The 21158-nt window shown below is 40.2% G+C and overlaps 3 protein-coding genes across 4 annotated transcripts in view; 2 read left to right on the top strand and 1 right to left on the bottom strand.

The window, feature by feature from the left end:
• The window catches only part of LOC123759971 (regulator of microtubule dynamics protein 1), a 16690-nt gene extending 8480 nt beyond the window's left edge, over nucleotides 1-8210 (top strand). For both annotated transcript variants that reach the window (XM_045745243.2, XM_045745242.2), the window contains exon 9: nucleotides 1053-8210. In XM_045745243.2, the coding sequence (XP_045601199.1) occupies nucleotides 1053-1103 (51 nt within the window). In that variant the 3' untranslated portion in view covers nucleotides 1104-8210. The remainder of the gene's footprint in view (nucleotides 1-1052) is intronic.
• Nucleotides 8064-13141, bottom strand: LOC123759973 (arrestin homolog). Its single transcript, XM_045745246.2, has 6 exons — nucleotides 12429-13141; nucleotides 10996-11356; nucleotides 10288-10581; nucleotides 9946-10089; nucleotides 9309-9438; nucleotides 8064-9016 (listed from the first exon to the last, which is right to left on the bottom strand). Exons 1-6 carry the CDS (start codon nucleotides 12535-12537, stop codon nucleotides 8924-8926), a joined length of 1131 nt encoding a protein of 376 aa, XP_045601202.1. The 5' UTR covers nucleotides 12538-13141; the 3' UTR covers nucleotides 8064-8923.
• Nucleotides 9345-21158, top strand: LOC123759972 (arrestin homolog). Its single transcript, XM_069325337.1, has 8 exons — nucleotides 9345-9368; nucleotides 16736-16961; nucleotides 17433-17796; nucleotides 17985-18278; nucleotides 18408-18410; nucleotides 18561-18701; nucleotides 19387-19516; nucleotides 20522-21158. Exons 2-8 carry the CDS (start codon nucleotides 16853-16855, stop codon nucleotides 20612-20614), a joined length of 1134 nt encoding a protein of 377 aa, XP_069181438.1. The 5' UTR covers nucleotides 9345-9368; nucleotides 16736-16852; the 3' UTR covers nucleotides 20615-21158.

Raw genomic sequence — 21158 nt, 5'->3', positions numbered from 1 at the left:
AGTTAGTAGATTTTTTATTTTATTTCATTGAATACTCCAGTGCATTTAAATCCTGATCAGCTTATGATGTATGGTTACAAGCAATAACTGTGAGCTAAAATATAAAATGATGGAGGAATATAATAGTTGATCCTGTAGCTCCAAAACTGGTGGCTCGCAGATAGCGACGATGAGACACAACAGACGATGCACCCCCAGCTGGTCAAACTAAGCATTACAGTAATTAAAACGGGACCTCTTTGGAAGTCAACAGTCTCTTCATTTGCCAGAAAAGGAGATGGCTGCAGGCAAAGAAACAGCTCATTAAGGTCAAAGAAACAGAACTCGTGCTTCCACAGGAGAGCATGAAATATATATTTATATACAAATATACATTGTTTTCTAGATAACTATCTGAATACTGATAAATATATCCTTAATTCAAATGACATAAATAAATACAGTATTTTGATTGTCGGTGGGTGAATGTGGGTCATGGTCAGCAAGAGGCAGATGAGGAGGTGGAAGCTCACGAGTAACAGTGGGAGAGCAAGATGTTTTTTCCAAAGATGACAGCCAATTGTTAAAAGTCATCTGTTAGCCTAGAGGTATTGGAAGTCAAGTTGACAAAGATAACTCACAGGCGAAGCACATGCCATATGAAATGTAGACCAGGTCCCTTGGTACCATTAACTGATATGTGGAGATGTTAATACAGTATCTCCACAAATTTATAGAAAATTAGACACTTCTACCCTTTCATCATTCGTTTTGTACCATGTATACTTATGTAGATCACTATGCTTGAAATAGTTATTAAGTAGGTTTGTACGGAAAATGAAAGGTAAGTGCAGGAGTTAAAATGATGGATAGACAACTTCATGGAAAGGGAATGGGGCTTTTCTATGGGAGATAATGTTTAGATACAGCTGCCTGGAGGCTCTTCCATGAACAAGGCATTGGAGATAGCAGAGAATTTATCCAACATTCATGTGATTTTTTGGTGTCAGTTTCATTGCCTATACCTTGCCTTTACCTTATATTTTTTTAACCAAGTATTTTCTTGCTCCCAGGATGAGATTGTACAGAATGAAGTTTGGGTGCTGCAGCAGAAATATTCATGAAAGAAATCAGCTGAAGAAAGAAATATGCTGTGCAAAGTATTTATTTGGATTTTTCACATATATATTGTTCCATTGATATTTGATACTATGCAAGAAGGCATTCCTGGAGACCCTATACATTATATTGCATAACCTGTTATGGATAAAATATAATTTTATAACAAAAGAATTTTGTTATAAACAACATTTTACATGGAATAATGAATTAGGGTGTTGTTCTCTAATTATTACAAAGTAACATAACTTGTGCTGTGATTGGCTGTTGGTATAGCTTTTTGTTATCTTTGTTATTATTGACTAACAGTTTCAGAGTTACAGATTATACGTCCATCACCTACACATTAAATACCAGTGATTCTGTCTGCTAATCTTTCCCAAAAACTTTACTTCTGGGGGAGTCCCATGTAGCTCCCTGAAGCTAAAATGCTATTTGCTGAGACAGCTCATCCTCCTACAGTATTTAGATGGCACTTATACAGTAGTACGATGTGGCCCATCATACATATATTGATGTAATGGACAATGAGAAAGAAGAATTTGGTATTACTGAATTTACACAAACCAGAAAAAGTTTTGCATCAATGTTGTTAACTAAACATAACCATCTTAGTCCTAATACATGCTATCTAAGGTCTAACATAGTACTGTACATATATGTACTCTGTTAGGTCTAGGAATATTTAAGTTTGGTTTTTGGTTTTATTTTTTCTGGACTCTTTTAAAGTGAATAATATCAAATTCTACTATCTAATTGTCCAATATGTTAATATATGTATGATGGTCCACATAGTTACAAAAAGTGCTGTCTAAACAAGAGGATGGGTTGGCTGAGATGGTTACCATCTACTTGGTTATGTCAGTCATAAAGTTCTAGAGGCCTACTGGGGACTGGAGCCAGAATCCGGGCCCCTCCCTCACAAAGGCACAGAGGACTAATGACACTTATTTTTGCCACCACACTGGGGAAGACATCCTGAAAATCGGTGAACCAAAACAAACCACTGCTGGATTCAAAAGAGAACGAAACCTCAAAACCAGCTGACACCCCCCCCCCCACCCCAACTATGCAAACAAATTATCAAAATCTATCAGAACCACTCCAAGCTTGTTTGCCCCACTCTTTTGAGGGAAAGAGAGAGGCAGCCCACTGCCAGCAAGTGTCCCAAGCCTCGGCTCTCTTGTGTGGCCTTGGGTTGCTCTCTCAGTCAGGAGTCTCATTCTTATCCTACTGTGCTCCCTCCTCCCTGGTATGTTCACACGTTTTCTTCCTTTTCTGTGGGTAGTTAGCTAAAGGGAGCCACAAGGAACTCCCATCAGAAAATAGTTTAAGGTTTTAATAGGACTGAAGGTTTCATCTCATTTTGAATCCAGCAGTGGTTTGTTTTGGCTCTCAAATTTTCTGGATGCTTTTCCTGGTGTGGGGGCAAAAATAAATGTCACCGCTCCCTGCACCTCCATGAAGGGGGCGGGATTCTGAATCTAGTGCTCAGTAGGCCTCTATTGCTGGTATAACTCAGTAGATGGGAACCATCTCAGCATATATTACAGGGAGCCACCAGCATTCACCCAGAAATTCACATTTCATTACATTTGATGCTGGTTTTTTCATGCTTTTTTCACTCTTCATAACTCCAAAAAAATTTACTATAAGCAAATAGAGAGAGAGTGGGCTGGAACAGAGGGTAATATGTGTATGTATGTAGTTGGGCTTTAATATTGGGTGAGTTAAAGCTCATGAATGTTGTAAATTTGTTAGTTCCTCATTTTTATTAACTATTATCTTGCCCATTGTATTCTTTATTATCTAATCGATGATTATTCCCTTAAAAATATTTTTAAGATTTCTAAATACTGTACAATAATATGAATGGAAGGAGGGAGGATTCCCTCCATCCACCTTCATGTACTTTAAACTATTCGTATACTCAGAAATCAGTTTTTCTTCTAAGCTATAAATTTGTTAAGAGATAGTTTAAATAAACATGCAGGATAATGAAATTTAATAAAAACTTGGAAGAAGAGAGAGACTAATGCAGCTAAAACATTACGATGCTACAAATGTAATAAAGCCATACTCTGCCTGTGGTCGTATTGAAATTATAATACACACAGTTTTTCCTTCTTTTAATAATTAAATATCTTGCATATTTGATTTAGTATTTAATAAAGTTTTAATCTGTAAGAGCAGTGTCTATTGTTCAGTACTATAGTATACTATAATATAATATATTGTGCTGTGAGGCAAATTGAGCAAATGAACTTATCGACCAACCCTATATTTATCTCAATATCATTCTTGGGCTGCATTTTATAAATATGTGGTCTTTCAAGGGAGAAGTCCTTTCTGATATATATATATATATATATATATATATATATATATATATATATATATATATATATATATATATATATATATATATATATATATATATATATATATATATATATATATATATACACAGTGGCACCTCAATTAACGAGTTTAATCCATTCCGGCACCGAGCTCGTCATGTGGAAAGCTCGTCTTGCAAAACAACAACAAAACTGTCGTAAAAGGTGTCCGAGAACCAGCAGAAACGCTCGTTGATCGAGGAAAGCTCGTTAGTAGAGAGAAATGTTCTGAGAGTGGCTTGTTCGTTACTTGAAATGCTCGTAGATAGAGCCGCTCGTTAATCGAGGTGCCATTGTATATATATATATATATATATATATATATATATATATATATATATATATATATATATATATATATATATATATTGTATTTAATTATTTATCTTAAAGCTATCTTATCTTAATCTTAATCTATCTTAGTCTATAGATTAAAGGTAATCTTAATCTATCTTATCTTAAAGGTATCTTATCTTATATATATATATATATATATATATATATATATATATATATATATATATATATATATATATATATACTGTATATATATATATATATATATATATATATATATATATATATATATATATATATATATATATATATATATAATTAAATTTAAACACAACAGATTTTAATTGTAATGTTCTCTATATGCAGAACATTTCAGGTAAGGCTATGTCTATCAGTTATAAAGATAATAATTATGTTATGGGGCCATAAATTAAAAAGTAACTATAATAATAATAATAACGATTATGAATTTGTTGTATAAAAAATTTAGTACTGAAGAATTCATTATGATGAATAAATAACATAAGACAATCTCTAAATAACGGAGCAGTGGGTAATCTTTTTATCTGCCAGGCAGCTTCCGGTAATGTGACTATGCATGAATATCTACCAGCCTGCCTCTACTGCTAAGTGAGTTCAGTGCCTGCCAAATGCAGCAGTTAGCCGAGCAGTATTATACATCTATCTTATTTTTTTTCCTGTTGATGATTGATTCAGATTAATCCACCCAAAAGATGCCACGGACATGAATAGCCCGTAAGTGGATGCTCTTTGGAGCCACTACCTGTATCAATAGCTGAAACTGGAGATCTGTGGATGTATGGGGTCCTCATGATCGCTCGCAGTTTATTTATGGCCTTTTTCCTGTTGAGTTTTGTATGTTTTGTATTATTTGCATTCCTTTATTTTCTTTCTAATTAAATTTGTTTGGGTTGGTTGATTTATATCAACATGGCAAACATGAAATGCATGTCATATGGCAGCTCTGGTTATTTTATTTATAATTTAATATTTGTTTGCAAGATATAGAGCTAAAGCCATTGTGTATGTCTGTCTGTTACATAATATTTTCTAAAGCCAGCAGGATGGTGTATAACACTTGTTTACACCTGGTTTAGATTTCAACCAGGCTGAAAGGAAGATGTGTTAGTACTGTTAGCAAGATAGATAAGAAATGAAGATATAATGAAAAGATGTAAAGCACAAAAATTTGTGAATCCTAAGACAGAGGAGTATTTATTTTGTTGTGTCATACTATATAATTTAATTTATTTTGCAATGAGCATTATCTGTATACAAAGTGCCAGATTTTCATAAAGCTGTAATAAATAGAATGAGGAATTGAGGAGGGTAGACTGGGTAAACCTGACCACAGTAGGGGGCTGTCTAAGGGAGGGAACGTGACCCTGATAATAGGTGAGCTGACACTGGATCACATTGTGTACAGATAAATATGACAGCACATTTAAAATATTCTAATTACACCATAAAAATATAGTACGTATTGTACAGAAATACAGTATATGGAATAATAATTACTAAAGATGTGTAACCATGGGACTAAAGAACATTATTAGAAAATTAAAAAGATATGTATTAACTAATTAAGGATGGGTAAGTTAATCTACAACAATTTATCAAACTAGCAAGAGATATGAAAAATAATAAGGAAAACCAAACTAAATTTAGAAGACCAGTGTGCAGTGGAGGCAGACAATGCCTCAAGGGTTCTTTCAAGACCTATCAACAAAGATTAAGGAGAATGCTGAGCCATGTTACATGAGATAGGCCAAGTAACTGATAATGATAAAGAAATAGGTGGTATTCTACATATGTGCTTTGTATCATACACTAGAGAGGAACCTCATATTTTACTTACAGTTGAATTAATCTATAGAGAGGTGTTGATGAGTGAGGACTTGCTCAGAAATTACCCAAAAAAATAAAGTTACAAGGTAAGTTATAAAATGTTTCTCAGATGGCATAATTTTTTAATTATGAATGATGATAATAATGTAATAACAAGATTCTTACAAATATGTTTGTATAAAAAATGTCAAATTAGATGGTTGCAATAGTCTAGTTTTTATGATAATACTATTAGAATGAAATTACTTACTTATTCCATAAGATTTAATACCAATAGTTCAAATTGTTGATTAAAACATAATACAGAAAAACAATAATATATGAAGTTTAGATTGTTATTGAGTATGCAATAGTTTGTAAATAGAGAAATCTTCATATGACTGCATTACTTTGTTAAATACGGTAGTCACAAATTTGCACATAATTGCAAGTATAAGTCTGTTACAAATTGTACAACACTGCACATTTTTAATTGTCATACAAGCAACACAATATAGGTAAATACTGGACATAGTAACAGATAAGCGGTGTCGTTAATTTAATTTTAAAGGAGACGTCTTCTGTTGCTATTTTCATACTTCATTGCTAGTACAAGTCATTCCTGAAAGCAAGGTTACAATGTAATGGTTTCTTTTAAAATTTATAAATATCCCGTATGTATCAAATGAAACTGGGCAAAGTATTATAATACTGTATACAGTAATCAGCAACTTGGAAAATATGCATTATAAATTTACAGAAAGGTAAACTGGTATTTTTTAACATTTAAATATATTAGGTATTATACAGAATTTGGTTTTATTTGGTAGACTGTTCCATACTTTAGGTTCTTGACTTACATGGAATTTATACATAGATTGAAATTTATATGTAAAACAACACAAGCAAGAACACAATAAGACCACTTGTCTGCATCCCAAGTCAAGCAAAGTACAATATTGACGAACTGTATTAGCAAAATTAATACTCTTCATTTTGTGGAAATTTGGAAAGCAATTTATTTTACACAAGGCTATTGAACACCAACATTAGAAAGAAAAGTATAAGTCATGGGTTGAAGTGTGCAAATTGGTACAGGTTTTTTCACACATTTTTACATGCTGGGAATTACATTCTTGAATTATGGCACCTCTCAAACATTTTGGGATACCTGCTACACCTGTAGAAGAAACAAAATGTGATGTTTATATTGTTTACATTACTTGTGAGTGTAAAAATTGTACCTTACGTACAGCAGGGCTTTACGTAACACAAGATGTGTCTTGAGAAAGCAATGTAAACACTGGATGCTCACCAGTTCAGCCTTCGCTAACTCCAATATCCAGTAACTAGACCAAAAATCATGTCTGAGTCATTGTCATTTTTCTTAGGGCTGTGTTTAAATTTTGGGACTTGGTGGTAGAGTTACTTTTTAATGCTTTACAAATACAATATTCTTAAAAACATTGTTTTAATGTGTTAATAACAAATGATTTGTGTGTGAAATTGTAATTGACAATTTATTTGTTAGAATGTATGAATGTTTGTGTGTAATTATCTTAGTTACAGGATGAGAGCTATGTTTGTGTTTATGTATAAGTATGCATGTGTGTGTGTGAATTGTTAGTGACTGTTATTGTGAGAATGCTAGTGTCAATGTGAGTGAATGTATGCATATGAATGTGTTAATATGTAATATATGCAAAAGTGAGTGTGTGTTTAAAAGGTGTATATGTGTTCTCAAGTCAGGGTTTTAAGAGAAGATAGTATAAGAAATTTAATTAATTTTGTCTGCACAAAGGGGAAGCAGGTACCTTGCATATACTTTCTTAAGTCCCCTCTGCACAAATGAAAAGCTATGAAGCTATTCAGGCCACCATGTAGGCCCATCACTGAAATTTACAGTGTTCCATAATACGGTGTATTACAGCTGGTGTTTCAATGCCTGACAGCTGGTGTTCCGTCGCCAGGCAACTTGTGTTCCAACTCCAGGCAGCTGGTGTTCCGATGCCAGGCAACTGGTGTTCCGATGCCAGGCAACTGGTGTTCCAATGCCAGGCAGCTGGTGTTCCGATGCCAGGCAGCTGGTGTTCTGATGCCAGGCAGCTGGTGTTCCGATGCCAGGCAACTGGTGTTCCGATGCCAGGCAACTGGTGTTCTGACACCAGGCAACCAGATCTCCAACACCAGATATCTTGGTGTTCCTACACCAGCTAACACTTAACATTTATTCATCACCTGAGATTATTTGTTGATGTATATAGCAATGGTCTCTGAGCCGGAGTTTGGTTGTAGTTTTACAACATTTAATGGTCCTTTGCTCCAGAAGAAGGCGGAGTCCATTTCCACTCTCCCTCACTCACTACACAATAGTCCTGATGGCTGCTCGATCTATCTAATAAAATATCACAGAAAATAGCCTTGACACTCGCGAATATTTAATTTTCACAAAACACAAAACACCACATGTAATCGTGAACCTTTGAGATTCAGAACCGAAAACAATATTTAACACATGTACTTGACCTTTGTTTGCATGATTTAATTTCTATTAAATTTTCTCTAATATGCTGTTTGTTTCACTAGGGCCTCAACCAGGAAGCCTGGTCAAGGACCGGGCCGCAGGGACGCTAAGCCCTGAAACCATCTCAAGGTAACCTCAAGGTAAGGGGTAAGAAACATCCATCAGCCAACAGTTGGGTGGTCGGCTGCTACTGAAAGTTGTAAATGGTGACTAATGTCAGGGAAACATAATTGCAATTTGTCTACGAATAATACTTAAATAATGGTTAAATGTATAACTATATAAGAAATGTTATATAATTAGTGCTGGTCGCATTAATAGAGTGGCCACAATATCCAAGATTAACATTAGATGCATGTTGAATAACTATTGAATTACCTTAATGCTTGGATATTGTGCCCACTGGGTAGAGTCCCTTGCTGATAACAAATTCTAACAAATTCTAAACTTTTACTTTTCCCATGTTCCTATTTAAAGTGGAGCACATTTTGTTTATCTCAGAATTTGTATATGGAGCTTACCTATACAAATAAACAATTTTTTTATTATTCAATGAAGCCAATAAATCCACCAAGCAGCAGGCCATTATTTTAGATACAAAGTTGAAATCAGATATGAACCTAAAATTAATCTAATTTAATACGAAGAGACCTTAACAGGTCTTAGCAGCTGTTCCTTTGTGTGGCCGAGGTGATAGGCGACCAGCCTGAGGGCCTCCTGCTGCCTCCATGACCAAGTTGACTAATGACGTATGACACTAGTCCATGTCAACGGACTGACCCATGCTCTCTGAGCGGAAGGCCTCCACCTGGGCCTGACTGTCGGCCCGCATCATCCGGCGGAGGTCAGGCTGTGAAGAAGACACATTAGAACAAGCTAGTGTAGAAAATATTAGAAGTATGAATCCCTATTGGTTACTTATTAATCAGTAAATTGATCTATGTAGCACTGTTTTACTTTAAAAGATATACTTTGGTGAGGTATCTTATCGGCAGTTAGCATTTACTCCTCAACTTTTCCTAACAGGTACGTACATGTGAGGAAGTCAGACAGTGGTGACCTGCCTGTTCGTTTATGAAAATATCAAGAAGTGTGGAGGGAGGTGACCTACCTTGAGGTGCATTAGGAGGAATGTGACCTACCTTGGGGTGCATGAGCACGAATGGAAGCTCAGCAGTGACCTCGCCTCCCATGGCTCCCAGGTATAACTTGACCTTCACAATGTAAGATATGACCATACCAAACATGTCCCGGGACTCAGGGTTGGCTAGCCTGCAGGGACAAGATGGGTTAGAAACTGTGTGTCAAATGCAGTATGACTGGGCGTGCTGCAAAATGGGTCCTTGAAATAAAATCTGATTAAAAGGCATATACTGTAGAAGATAAAATGAAATTGGGTTAAAGAAATGTCATACAATATTTAGGTAAACCTCAAATTCTGGATTTCTTTTTTTATGCTTGCATTGAAATGAATGTCGTGATAGACAAGTAATAATAATAATTCATTATGTCAGGGATAAGCAGCCTGTGTACATATCTACGTTTACATCGACGTCCCCTCCCCCCCAGAAGATGTTACAGAATATAAGACAGAATTAACAATGTACAATAATATTATAAAGGGGTAGAAAAAACAAGTAGCACCAGAAATCTATAAAAAAAATATTCATGATATCGCTAACACAGTGGTTGAAGGACTCTTAACATGTACAATGTAACTAAAGAGAATACGAGAATACTGGGATATAGAGCTATGAACAAAGGAGAGTGAGAGCTCACAGCGTGGAGGAGGCGAGGTTGGTGTGGATGTTCTTGAGGTGGCCGTCGAGGGCGACGCCTCTACGGTCCATATTGTTGCTGAGTGTGGGCGTCAGGTAGAGCACCTTCTGCAGGGACGAGCCAGAGTTCACGGGGCACCCCTCGCTGTCAACCATAAGAACTTGATGAGCAAATGCTGCTCACGTGGAAGCATAGACATACTCGATGCATATTCCGTTCAATTAAATTATATTTTGTTAAGACTTGTACAGAATGAAATATGAAATGTTCAAAAAGCTTAAGAAGTCCCATTTTGTATTTTGGTAATGGGTAATATAGTGATATGAAAGCAGCGTAACTGACTTGGTCTCCATGCTGGCGACGGTGCTGCGGTACTGGCCGCCGGAGAAGAGACAGATGTCGACAGACTGCTGGACAGCGGCCTTGATCTTCTTCACTGTCTTGTTGCTGTGATTCTTCACTATTATATTAACTGCAATTTTATCGTTGTGGTAATAGAGCTGCTTGTCGAGCGTCACCTCCAGCTCCAGCTCTCCAGGGCTCATTAAGAAGTCCTTCCTGACGATGGTACAGGGCTGCCTTCCGCTCTTGCTGGGGGCGAACTGGATGCGTCGGATGTTGAGTTGAATGGTGGACCTGGTGAGGCCATTACAACTCTCAGTCAACCATCAATTATTCTCCTCGTAACATTTACATTTTATAGTTTCTTAGACTGGATAAAAATATGCTATATTGCCTAATTAGTCTTTGTTTAAACAGGATTTTTTTTTAGCTCAGATGAAAGCTCCCTGCGAGTTACATTTCAGTTTTTTGTATTAAGTAATCTATAGACTTAAAAGTAAATTGGATGTTATTGCAGCCATATTACATTATAAACAAATGCTGGCGGTTATTATAAATGTCTAAAGGATTGCGGAATATGGGGTCGAAATAACTTAAATCTAATTAAAGAATCAAATATTGCCAAATAATTTGGCATATGAGGCTGCAGTTGCCAAGAAGCATGGATCAAAGAGTAGTCATGTTTGTTGACTCTTGAGCGTTACTCACCGCTTGTGGCTGCGGTCTTCCTCGGTGTCTCCCACGAAAACCTTGATGTAGTACTCAACACCACAGGGGCGGCCCTCGTCGTCCTGCCCTGGCTGGATGGTGACGGAGGGCGGGGCGTTCTCCGGCATCTTGAACGTGAACGGGTAGGAGTTGGCGCCAAGCTTCTTCATGAGCCGTTCTTGCAGCTTGGTGGGTTCAACAGCCTTCGGAGGGTAAATCTGTTCGGAGGCGAGGTAGAGGTCTTTCTGAAAGTTGAGGCCCATGACTTCGTCTTCCTCCCGGCCGTACCTGAAGCTACACACCAGCTGGCCGTATACCTTGCGGCCCTGCAGGTAGGCGGTGTCCACCACCAGCACGCCATCTGACAACCAGTAAATTGTTAACCTAGTACTTAGACCCGAGGTAAAAATGGCATTTATAGTAAGGCTTTAAATGACAATGTTTTCCTGGAGACATATTTCCAGCTTCACTACAAAGAAGGAGTGCCTTCTATTGATAATTACTTACAAAGAAGGAGGGAGAGAACTGTGAGACTAGGCTACTGAGTGATGCCAGCTCCGTCTCGAGGGTCATAATGTCAACAATTATTTACTAAACTGCCCGAACCTAACCGATGGACCCACGCATAGAAATCGTTGTTGTCTGTGAGCCTAATCATATTTTATTTTTGAATTTTGACGTCAAAAAGCGATGTATTCGAGAGGACAGGCTCTACCACTACCACATGTTGAAGCCTAACGAAACAGACGCCTCGATTCGAGATTTTTTTTTGTATTAAAACAAAATTATTTTCTAAATAATTTGTGCATCTCTAACGGTAAAATGTTTTCTCATTAGTTTGACAATACGTACGTCATAAGATCATAATAAAGTTTCTCTGCGGTAGAGAAGATGAAGCTTCAGAAGATGAGTTTGTGCCTAGCAAAAGTAAGTACGAGGCTGCTATATTCTGAAAGTTGTTCTCAGTAGGTGAAGAAACGACCTGCTACACCGATAGTGATGTAGTATATTTAGTGGGCTGATAATATCAAATTCCATTGCATAGTCTGTCAAATACATTAAGACACTTCCCAACAGTTGATATACTTTAACCAAATAAAAAAACTTTATTTTTCAAAGCCATGAGTACTACCCACATCATGCAAATACTGTGTATTTTTTAAATATGAAACGTGTTCAGTAAATGCTTAAAAATTTCATGAAAATTGTAGATGTAAACATTATGTAACATACAGTAAAGCAGACAATAACAATAAATAAACAAATACGTACAATTCACTCTCAAAAGAGGATGGAAGCAGTACCAAACACCCTCATTATTCTGATGTACAAAACGAAGTACGAGGTGAAGTGGATGAGCGGAGAAGAATAGGACAAGGACAGAGGATGAACTGTAGATGTGATAAAATTACCGAGTTGCCAGGTTTACTCACCAACGGGGTCGACAGCGGAGACATGATCGACGAAGTCTCTGCGGCCAAGGTAGATGGTCAATTTGCCGTTGGGCGCCGGTTTTTTGAACACCTTGAACTGTACCACCATCTTGGCTGTCGCTTGTATGTCACTTATCTGTCTTGACTAGCTTGGCTGCTGCTGGGAGAGGTTGAGGTCGGTGGATGTGGCAGGGTCGTCTCTCGGGTTATATAGTGGCAGAAGAGACTAATAGGATGACGGGTGACGCAGCACTGCAGGGGTCAGCAGTGGATGCCACGCGGAAGAGGCTAAAGAAGCCACTATAGTGAGGCGCCAGGTACCGCCCTGAGCTCCCTCCTCTCCCATCATATTTTATTTCTCTAAACGCTTCACAATCTAGAAATGTATATATGTTTATCAATCAGAATGTTTGGTAACATGATGATTGTTTGTGATGTGTGTGTGTGATAGAATATCACACAATAGAGATTGTGATATATATATTAAACAGGTTGTACTGAACGGGGTGAGAATAGCTTGAGTTACCTCATTCCTATGTATTTATACCTCAATAAACTTATTTCAGTGTCAACTTCAATTTCTTCACTATCTTTTTATGGCGTACACATAAAATTATGTGTAAATTCTCTGGATCTGTCTGTATTTAACCCCTTCGTTACTCGTCAAAATTTTCCTTCCTTTTCCATCACAATGATCTAACATGCCTTCAGCTCTTCTGTCCCTCGGACCTAATCCCTGCATCATACAAACACGAATTATAAATTAAACGCATACTCTATCTGTACTTAGTCCTATGGAGGTCCCACCAGGCTAGCTACGGACCTTTCCTAGGATGCAGTGTATAACATCTAACTCCCGGGTATGAACATATTTACTGGTTGAACACTGGCATTAGGTAAACAGAAACGTGCCCAATCGTTTCGACCCACCTAGGGACTAAACCCGGGTCCCTTGGTTGTGAGCCGAGACAGTGGAGAAGCTGTACAAATGTGGCTACTGTGCCTTCCATCCACACCCTCTCGCCCTCACACAAGACACTAATCTTCTCCGGCTGGCACTGGCACCGAGTGATCGTGCGTCAGGACTGTGGTTGCTGGAAGCCACATGGGTGCTCTCATGTGACCAAACGCAGTTAAGCGAGCAGAACGGGCATAGTAAATTATAGGGTTGAGTACCACTTCTAATGAAGCTGTTCATAATATTGGAATTTGCTCAAATGTATTACACTTCACCACTTTGTTTCACTCCCCGAAGTCGCTGATATGCAAGTACACATATACTCCCACCGAGAAATATCACCATTACTCTCAAGTTCCTGCTCATTCGCATATAACAATATATATATAAATGAACTAATTAATACATATATTAATTCATATAATAATCTCTAATTAACGGATAAAAATATACCTTCAGTCAACACCAAAACAAATTAGCGATCTCCCAGATAGCAATATATATATATATTCTTATGAATAATTTTGACATTGCAGGAAATGCAATGATCCGCGTACCTGCCCCTTCCCCAACCCCCCCCCCCCCCCCCCCCCCCCCCCCCCCCCCCCCCCCCCCCCCCCCCCCCCCCCCCCCCCCCCCCCCCCCCCCCCCCCCCCCCCCCCCCCCCCCCCCCCGACCAACCCCTACGAACCATCACCCTTCCGTGCGATCGCTAATGACGTACAAGAACACTTGGTTGCTCTTCACTCCATGCTATTTTCTGACACACTAGTCATTCGAGAAGGCATTCGTACAGGTCGGTGTTCTAAGAAAACATACATACAGTCTACAGACAGAGCCTGTTAAGTACCATAGAAAGTAAGAACATAAGAATAAAGGTAACTGCAGAAGGCCTATTGGCCCATACGAGGTAGCTCCTATCTATAACCACCCAATCCCACTCATATACATGTCCAACCCACCAGTGATAGACAGGTAGCGACCTGTGGAGCTGTTGTTGTTTTAGATTCAGCCGCTCAGAACAAAAAGTTCCAAGTAGCACGGGCTATGGTGAACCCGTAAGTGGAGGCTCTTTGGAGCCATTATCTGTATCAATAGCTGATACTAGAGGTCGGGGCATGGTTGGGGTCTTCATGGTGGATTTCAGCCTCGGAGGGCTGGCTGTACCAGTTACGGAGCTGGTGGGGTTAGTGTTGACCTCTAGGCCTTCCGTTTTTTTCTTTGCCTGAGACTTTAGCTGAGCGTACTGTCATTGGAGTTTGGTGATGTGGCCTCCATGAGGAGGTCTTGTACCGAGTAGGTGTTGTGGAGCTGATGTTGTTTTAGATTTAGCTACTCAGAACGAAGTGTCCATGTAGCACGGACTATGGTGAGCCCGTAAAGCATGTGGATCTGAGTGGCAGCATGTATTTATAGGCAGTCAATCATGTGTGGTGAACCTGATGGTTCTACACCAGGGTATCCTGGATAATAGAGAGAGAGAGAGAAGGCTGGCTGGGTGCATCTTCTTCGATTACCAAAAACCTTCTACATGCTAATATTTGCGTAATGATAAGCTGGTGAGAAGGCTGCACCTGCTGCAGGACCACCTAAACACACTAATTAAAAATAGATTGGTTAGAAAGGCGGGGTCCAAGAGCTAATAGTTCGATTCTGCAGGCACAAATAGTAAACACTGCAGGATATGTGTTGAGAAATAGCTATTAGGATACGATACCAGTAAATGTACAGTAACGAGAATGGTGAGAGAAGTGAGACCAGAGAGACAGCTTCAGGAACCAGTACGGTGAAGAAGGTACTCGTGGACGCAACGCCACCTTTCCCATAATAACTTTGTCACTTTTCGCGAGTAATAGTAAATGTAGGGACGACCTTTAAAGTTAATCATTCGGAACATTGTACACTACTGTATGTTAGACAAGTTTTGGAAACGTGCAGCACTGAAGAAAATTGAGGAAGATCCAAAGATTTCATGTAAGTCGTGGCAAGCTACGGGAATGACCTGTAAACGAAGGTTTGGAAAGCCACCTCCTTAATAACAATTACGATAAAATTAAACATAAACAACTAGGTGAGTATACTTTCTCACTCACACTCGTGTGCGAGCATGTGTGTGTGTGTAATTACCTAAGTGTAGTTACAGGATGAGAGCTACGCTCGTGGTGTCCCGTCTTCCCAGCACTCTTTGTCATATAACGCTTTGAAACTACTGACGGTGTGTGTGTGTGTAAGCGCATGAGTGCGTGCGTGCGCCCCTAGCAGGCAGCGTGGGGTGGACGGGGGCCACAAACTAGGTTGAGCGAGGCTAAGCTCCAAGAAGCCCCATAGCTGTTGCCGCTCGAGCGCAAAAGTGTAATTTTGCCCCTCGCTTGTCTTGATTATTCCGTGTCACCTCCGCTCTAAATTTCTGTAGAAACTTTCCTCCTGTTACAAGAGTAGAAAAAACAGCTTTCAATTTATTTTATAATTGTTTCTGTAAGTTGTGAAAATTATAATATTCCGCAGCGGGTAACGAGCACCATCCAATATTCGGCCCAAGTGTCAGACGCAGGTATTTTCATTTATTTATTTATTTATATTTACAAGAGTTCTTACATTCTTGTACAGCACGCATAGCGTTTCGGACAAGTCCTTAATCCTATGTTCCCCTGAATATGACCCCGCTAAATCGTTGGTACCCATTTTACTGTTGGATAAACAGAGGCTACAGTTAAGGATTGACGCCTAGTAAATCCTCCCCGGCTAGGATACGAACCCAGGACAAAGTGCTCGCGGAACGCCAGGCGAGTGTCTTACACCACGGGGTTGGAATACAGGATCTGTGTCTACGACTATATGAGAGGTAACAGAGCTTGTAAGGTACCCATCTCATAGGCTGGTTTGTCATACAGGGACAGGTAATAAGTTAGCCATTACTGGCAAACTTTGGATGCATTATGAGTTCATTGATGGATGGCCGGTGGGTGAATGTTGGGTGGGTGACGGGGAGGATGGGGAGTGTGGAAGGGGAGGGATGGCGGGGGGGGGGGGGGAGGGTTGTTATGGAGAAGGGGTGGGGAGGGAGGGCAGTAACGAGTATATAACTCCTGGACGCTGCCTCTGGCCATTTCATTTCGTCAGCACAAGGGCTAGCAACGTTCGGTGAGTCGCCGCTCTCCGCTCTCTACTGCTAGCGGTTTTTTTTTTATTATTTATTTTTTTGCTTGTTTCATATATAGTTATTTTCTCCGCCTCTCTTTTATAATGAAATATAAAAGCTTCTGGCGATTAAGTATTTTAATATCGGTGTTTTCATAACAAGTTTCTGGCGATGCAATCGATATCAAGTCATTGTTGCTTTGCCTCGCAGAATTCTGCTCCCTGCCTACTACAGCGACTTACACTCCGTCTTGACCGTCCAGTCAAGCCACACCCAGGGCACTGCAAGACTGTCAAGTGCCAGCAAGATACGTTTAAGTCAATCAAGATGGTGGTACAGTTCAAGGTATTCAAGAAGGCGGCGCCCAACGGCAAGTTGACCATCTACCTTGGCCGCAGAGACTTCGTCGATCATGTCTCCGCTGTCGACCCCGTTGGTGAGTCCTGACCACTCTCTTACTCGACCCGTTGGTGAGTCCTGCCTAGTCTCTTACTCGACCCCTTTGGTGAGTCTTTACCACTGGTGAATTCTGTGTGGCACGAAGTCTGTTCATTCAGCATGTATTTGGTAATTCATGATGTCATAGTTTTATATCGTTTCCCTGAACTATTGCATCGAATGGCACATTATGATATCAGTAAAATCAACCCGGTAGGCATTAAACAAACAGGAGTTTTACGAAGTGTATTACTTCGTATTTGAGTTTACTTTTCCATTCTTATTAACCATCGTTATATCCACACCTGCCCAGAGCGCCAGCTCACGTCACGAACTCTATAAGGGCCCACAAAGTTGTTTTAAAATGCTGGGATTAGTTGTGTGAAGGAAATGACGAACAAAATGATGGTCGGTAATCATTGAGATACGTGATAACTGGAAGGCCGTAACTTTGTTTGCTCGTCTGCAGACGGAGTGCTGATGTTGGACGCTGACTACTTGCAAGGCCGTAAGGTGTTTGGTCAGCTGGTGTGCAGCTTCAGGTACGGCCGGGAGGATGATGAGGTGATGGGCCTCAACTTCCAAAAGGAGCTCTACCTCGCCTCTGAGCAGATCTATCCTCCAAAGGTCGACGCTGAGGTCACCAAGCTGCAAGAACGTCTCATTAAGAAGTTGGGTGGGAACACTTACCCGTTCTCCTTCCAGATGCCCCTCAACGCCCCGCCTTCCGTGACCATCCAGCCAGGGCGGGATGACGAGGGTCGTCCCTGTGGCGTCGAGTATTATATCAAGGTCTTTATCGGCGACAAGGAAGACGAACACAGCCACAAGAGGTGAGTAACGGAAGATGTAAACTTGCCAGTGCTAAACTGTAACATAATTATGGCTGATGTTAAATATACAAAATAATAGTTGGAAGTTTTACTTTATTTTACTTATTAAAAATGCCACACAAAAATATATGAAAATTCTTGCTGCAAATTTCTTGTTTCATATCCAACATACGTCCACGTGTTGCCAGATCTACGATTGTAATGAACATCCGACGTATCCAGTTCGCCCCCAGCAAGGTAGGCAAGCAGCCTTGCAGCATAGTCAGGAAGGACTTCATGCTAAGCCCCGGCGAGCTGGAGATGGAGGTGTCGCTTGATAAGCAGCTTTACTATCACTACGAGAACATCCTCGTTAACTGCGTCATCAGGAATAACAGCAACAAGACAGTGAAGAAGATCAAGGCCGCTGTCCAGCAGTCTGTCGACATCTGTCTCTTCTCCGGCGGCCAGTACCGCAGCACCGTCGCCAGCGTGGAGACTCAGTGAGTTACGCTGACATAACAGTAAAATATGCTAAGTTTGTGGTTGGTAAATAAGTTTGCTCTTGGTACTTATTATGTATCAAGGTACTGCTTCATTATTTTTATTTTTGGTGAAATGTGCAAGATTAGAGAGTATAAAAGAGCTGATATTTATAAAGGGTGAATATTTGTGTGCGTTCCGCCTGAAAGAAGGGTCTCGACCACCGGAAGTCACGGTATTCAGACAAGTGTTTAAAGTTACGAATGAGCAACACTTACAGTGTGGACACTTCTCCCACAGAGAGGGTGTCCGATCAACCCGGGGTCGGGCCTTCAGAAGCAGCTGACACTGTCGCCCACACTCAGCAACAATATGGACCGCCGAGGCGTCGCCCTCGACGGCCACCTCAAGAACATCCACACCAACCTCGCCTCCTCCACGCTGTAAGCTTTCACCCTCCTCTCAAGTTGCATGTTATACTTTATCTTATGTTCTGCATGTTTTACCCATCCCAAGTTCAAGTTCAAGTATGTTTATTGAGATAAGCAAGAAATACATCTCAAAGGGATAGAGTAGCTTAGGCTATTTCTACCCCCCCCCATTTACCCATCCCATGTTGCGTCCAGTCGTCCTAAACTATAAAATTTTATATTTTTAGTAGGCTATGCATCTTACATTCATGTAACTTCCGCGTGTTACCAGACCATTTTTGTTCCACCGAGCCTACCTCTGTTAGCCGGCATTACTGTTGCATCTCTTGACATCCCTCGTGTTCTTAAGCTCATCATATTGTTACATTATATTTTCTTGGTCGTGTGATTTGCATCGTTGTATCTTAAAAGAGGTGTTCTGCGCACCGTGGCACGCACCTGCCGCTCTCGTGGCTTGTCTTCTCTCCCTACTAATATCACCCTTAAAGTTTTTACTCTACTTAGTAGCGATATTCCGTCAGGATTTTTTCAGCTTTAAATCAAAATTGTCTTAGAAATAAAGAAATATATTGAGTTTCTAAATAATTGGTGTGAGGCTTTTTTCACAAATCACGTTACTACTCCCCCTCCCCCTGCTCACTATACCACATGACAAGTGTACGCCTGTCTTGTATTCTAACCCATCTTGTCCACGCAGGCTGTCCAACCCTGAGTCCCGGGACATGTTTGGCATGGTCATCTCCTACACGGTCAAGGTCAAGCTCTACCTGGGAGCCATGGGAGGAGAGGTCACCGCCGAGCTCCCCTTCGTGCTTATGCACCCCAAGGTAGGTCACCTTCGTCGTCCCCAAGGTAGGTCACCTTCGTCGTCCCCAAGGTAGGTCACCTTCATCTTCTGTCTCTGCCAACCTTGTCCAGCTCACGCAATATTGTATAAGTAGTGCCCATGCTTTTTCTGGTTCTTTTGTCCTTTAATAAAGTTGTTAGGTTGAGCTCCGTTAACCTTGTCATCGTTTCAAGCATGTCTTATTGTGAACCTATTGACTTTCTCAACCTTTTCGTGCTTCACAGTATTAGGTAAATGCAGATGCTGCGTATTCTAGTGCTGTAATATTGTCTTTAAAGATTTTCCAAGTTGAAAACCAGTCTTGTTTACCTGCTTCACGTTTCATACTGTTATCCTGTTTATGTGAGCTCCCGGAGTTCTTATGTTTTGTGTACTGCTAGATCTTTTTTCGATCCCTGTGTCTGTCTTGCTCTTATGATGTTATTCCCAATTTCATTACCCAGCGCTTGGTGGTCTAAACTCTGGTTGTCATTTGTTTCTCCATTGCTGCAGCTTGTGTAATAATCTCTGCTGCAGCAGCAGAGATTTAGGAGAGCCAATGACCGAACTTTGTGTGCGCGCGCGTGTAGTTGCTTACGGGGAGCGGGAACCAGCTCAGCAGTCTGCCTCATAGGTACTGTATTGTACTTTGTACACTGATAATTCCAGTATTATCAGTAGTCACAGTTGCTGTTGAATTTGTGAATAGTCGCCGCTTCTACCTCTTCTGGCTCAAACCCATTCCATTTAATTATTAGCTGTGTACGAGAATTTGTTTACATTTGTGGCTCATCTGTGTTTTCAGTTTACACTTGGTCGCATCATTATGTTGTCCTTCACCTACATCAAACCAGAACAAATTCACCCGTTTTGCAAAGTGATGAATGATATCAGATTAGGCTTGCTGCTTATCTTACGTTCTTACATTTGATATATTTACTTAGTAAGCAAGTTATTTGACTTTTTATTTATTCAATTTGTGGTCACGTGGAGTTTCCTTCCGCAGCCTGACCTCCGGAGGCTGATGAGAGGCGACAGTCAGGCTCAGGTTGAGGCCTTCCGCTCGGAGAGTATGGCAGGCACTGTCGACGAGAGCTGAGCTGCTGGCGTCTCCTCACGTCTTCTTGTTGCCCTTTCACTCCTATTTTGTCTTGCCCTCTCACTCCCCTTTCGTATCGCCCTCTCACTCAACTTACACACTCCTGCTGACTCCGTCACACTGCCCGAACCACCATCAAGTACATCTTTACAGGCGATGAGTCACAATAACGTGGCTAAAGTATGTTGATCAGATCACACACTAGAAGGTGAAGGGACGACGACGTTTCGGTCCGTCCTGGACCATTCTCAAGTCGATTGTGATGAGGAAGTAAAGACAGGCAATAAATAGGCAAGAGTGAGCTGAGGAGCAAAGACGTCGTCGTCGTCCCTTCACCTTCTAGTGTGTGTGGTCTGGTCAACACATCTTTACAGTTTTCTTTTGTGTTGACAAAAGCGTTTGAATACTTGTATTCAGACTTCCGTTGCATTTTTTTACATTCATACGTTACTATGTTAATTATTTACGCAGGTTGTTAAGTATTATTAAATATTGTTTGTTTTATTGATGTGTTTGTATGAACTTTATTATAAAACAGGCTACG

The sequence above is a fragment of the Procambarus clarkii genome, chromosome 16 (assembly GCF_040958095.1).
Source record: "Procambarus clarkii isolate CNS0578487 chromosome 16, FALCON_Pclarkii_2.0, whole genome shotgun sequence".
In the NCBI taxonomy this organism is placed as follows: domain Eukaryota; kingdom Metazoa; phylum Arthropoda; class Malacostraca; order Decapoda; family Cambaridae; genus Procambarus; species Procambarus clarkii.
This window is presented reverse-complemented; position numbering and strand designations above follow the sequence as displayed.

Coding starts and splice junctions, on each gene's coding strand:
- LOC123759973 (XM_045745246.2), bottom strand. CDS start 12,537: ATGGTGGTACAGTTCAAGGTGTTCAAAAAACCGGCGCCCAACGGCAAA. Junction 10,090..10,287: donor GTCGCCAGCATGGAGACCAA/GTCAGTTACGCT, acceptor TATGGTTGACAG/CGAGGGGTGCCCCGTGAACT. Junction 9,439..9,945: donor AACCTCGCCTCCTCCACGCT/GTGAGCTCTCAC, acceptor TTGTCCCTGCAG/GCTAGCCAACCCTGAGTCCC.
- LOC123759972 (XM_069325337.1), top strand. CDS start 16,853: ATGGTGGTACAGTTCAAGGTATTCAAGAAGGCGGCGCCCAACGGCAAG. Junction 17,797..17,984: donor GACGAACACAGCCACAAGAG/GTGAGTAACGGA, acceptor ACGTGTTGCCAG/ATCTACGATTGTAATGAACA. Junction 18,702..19,386: donor AACCTCGCCTCCTCCACGCT/GTAAGCTTTCAC, acceptor TTGTCCACGCAG/GCTGTCCAACCCTGAGTCCC.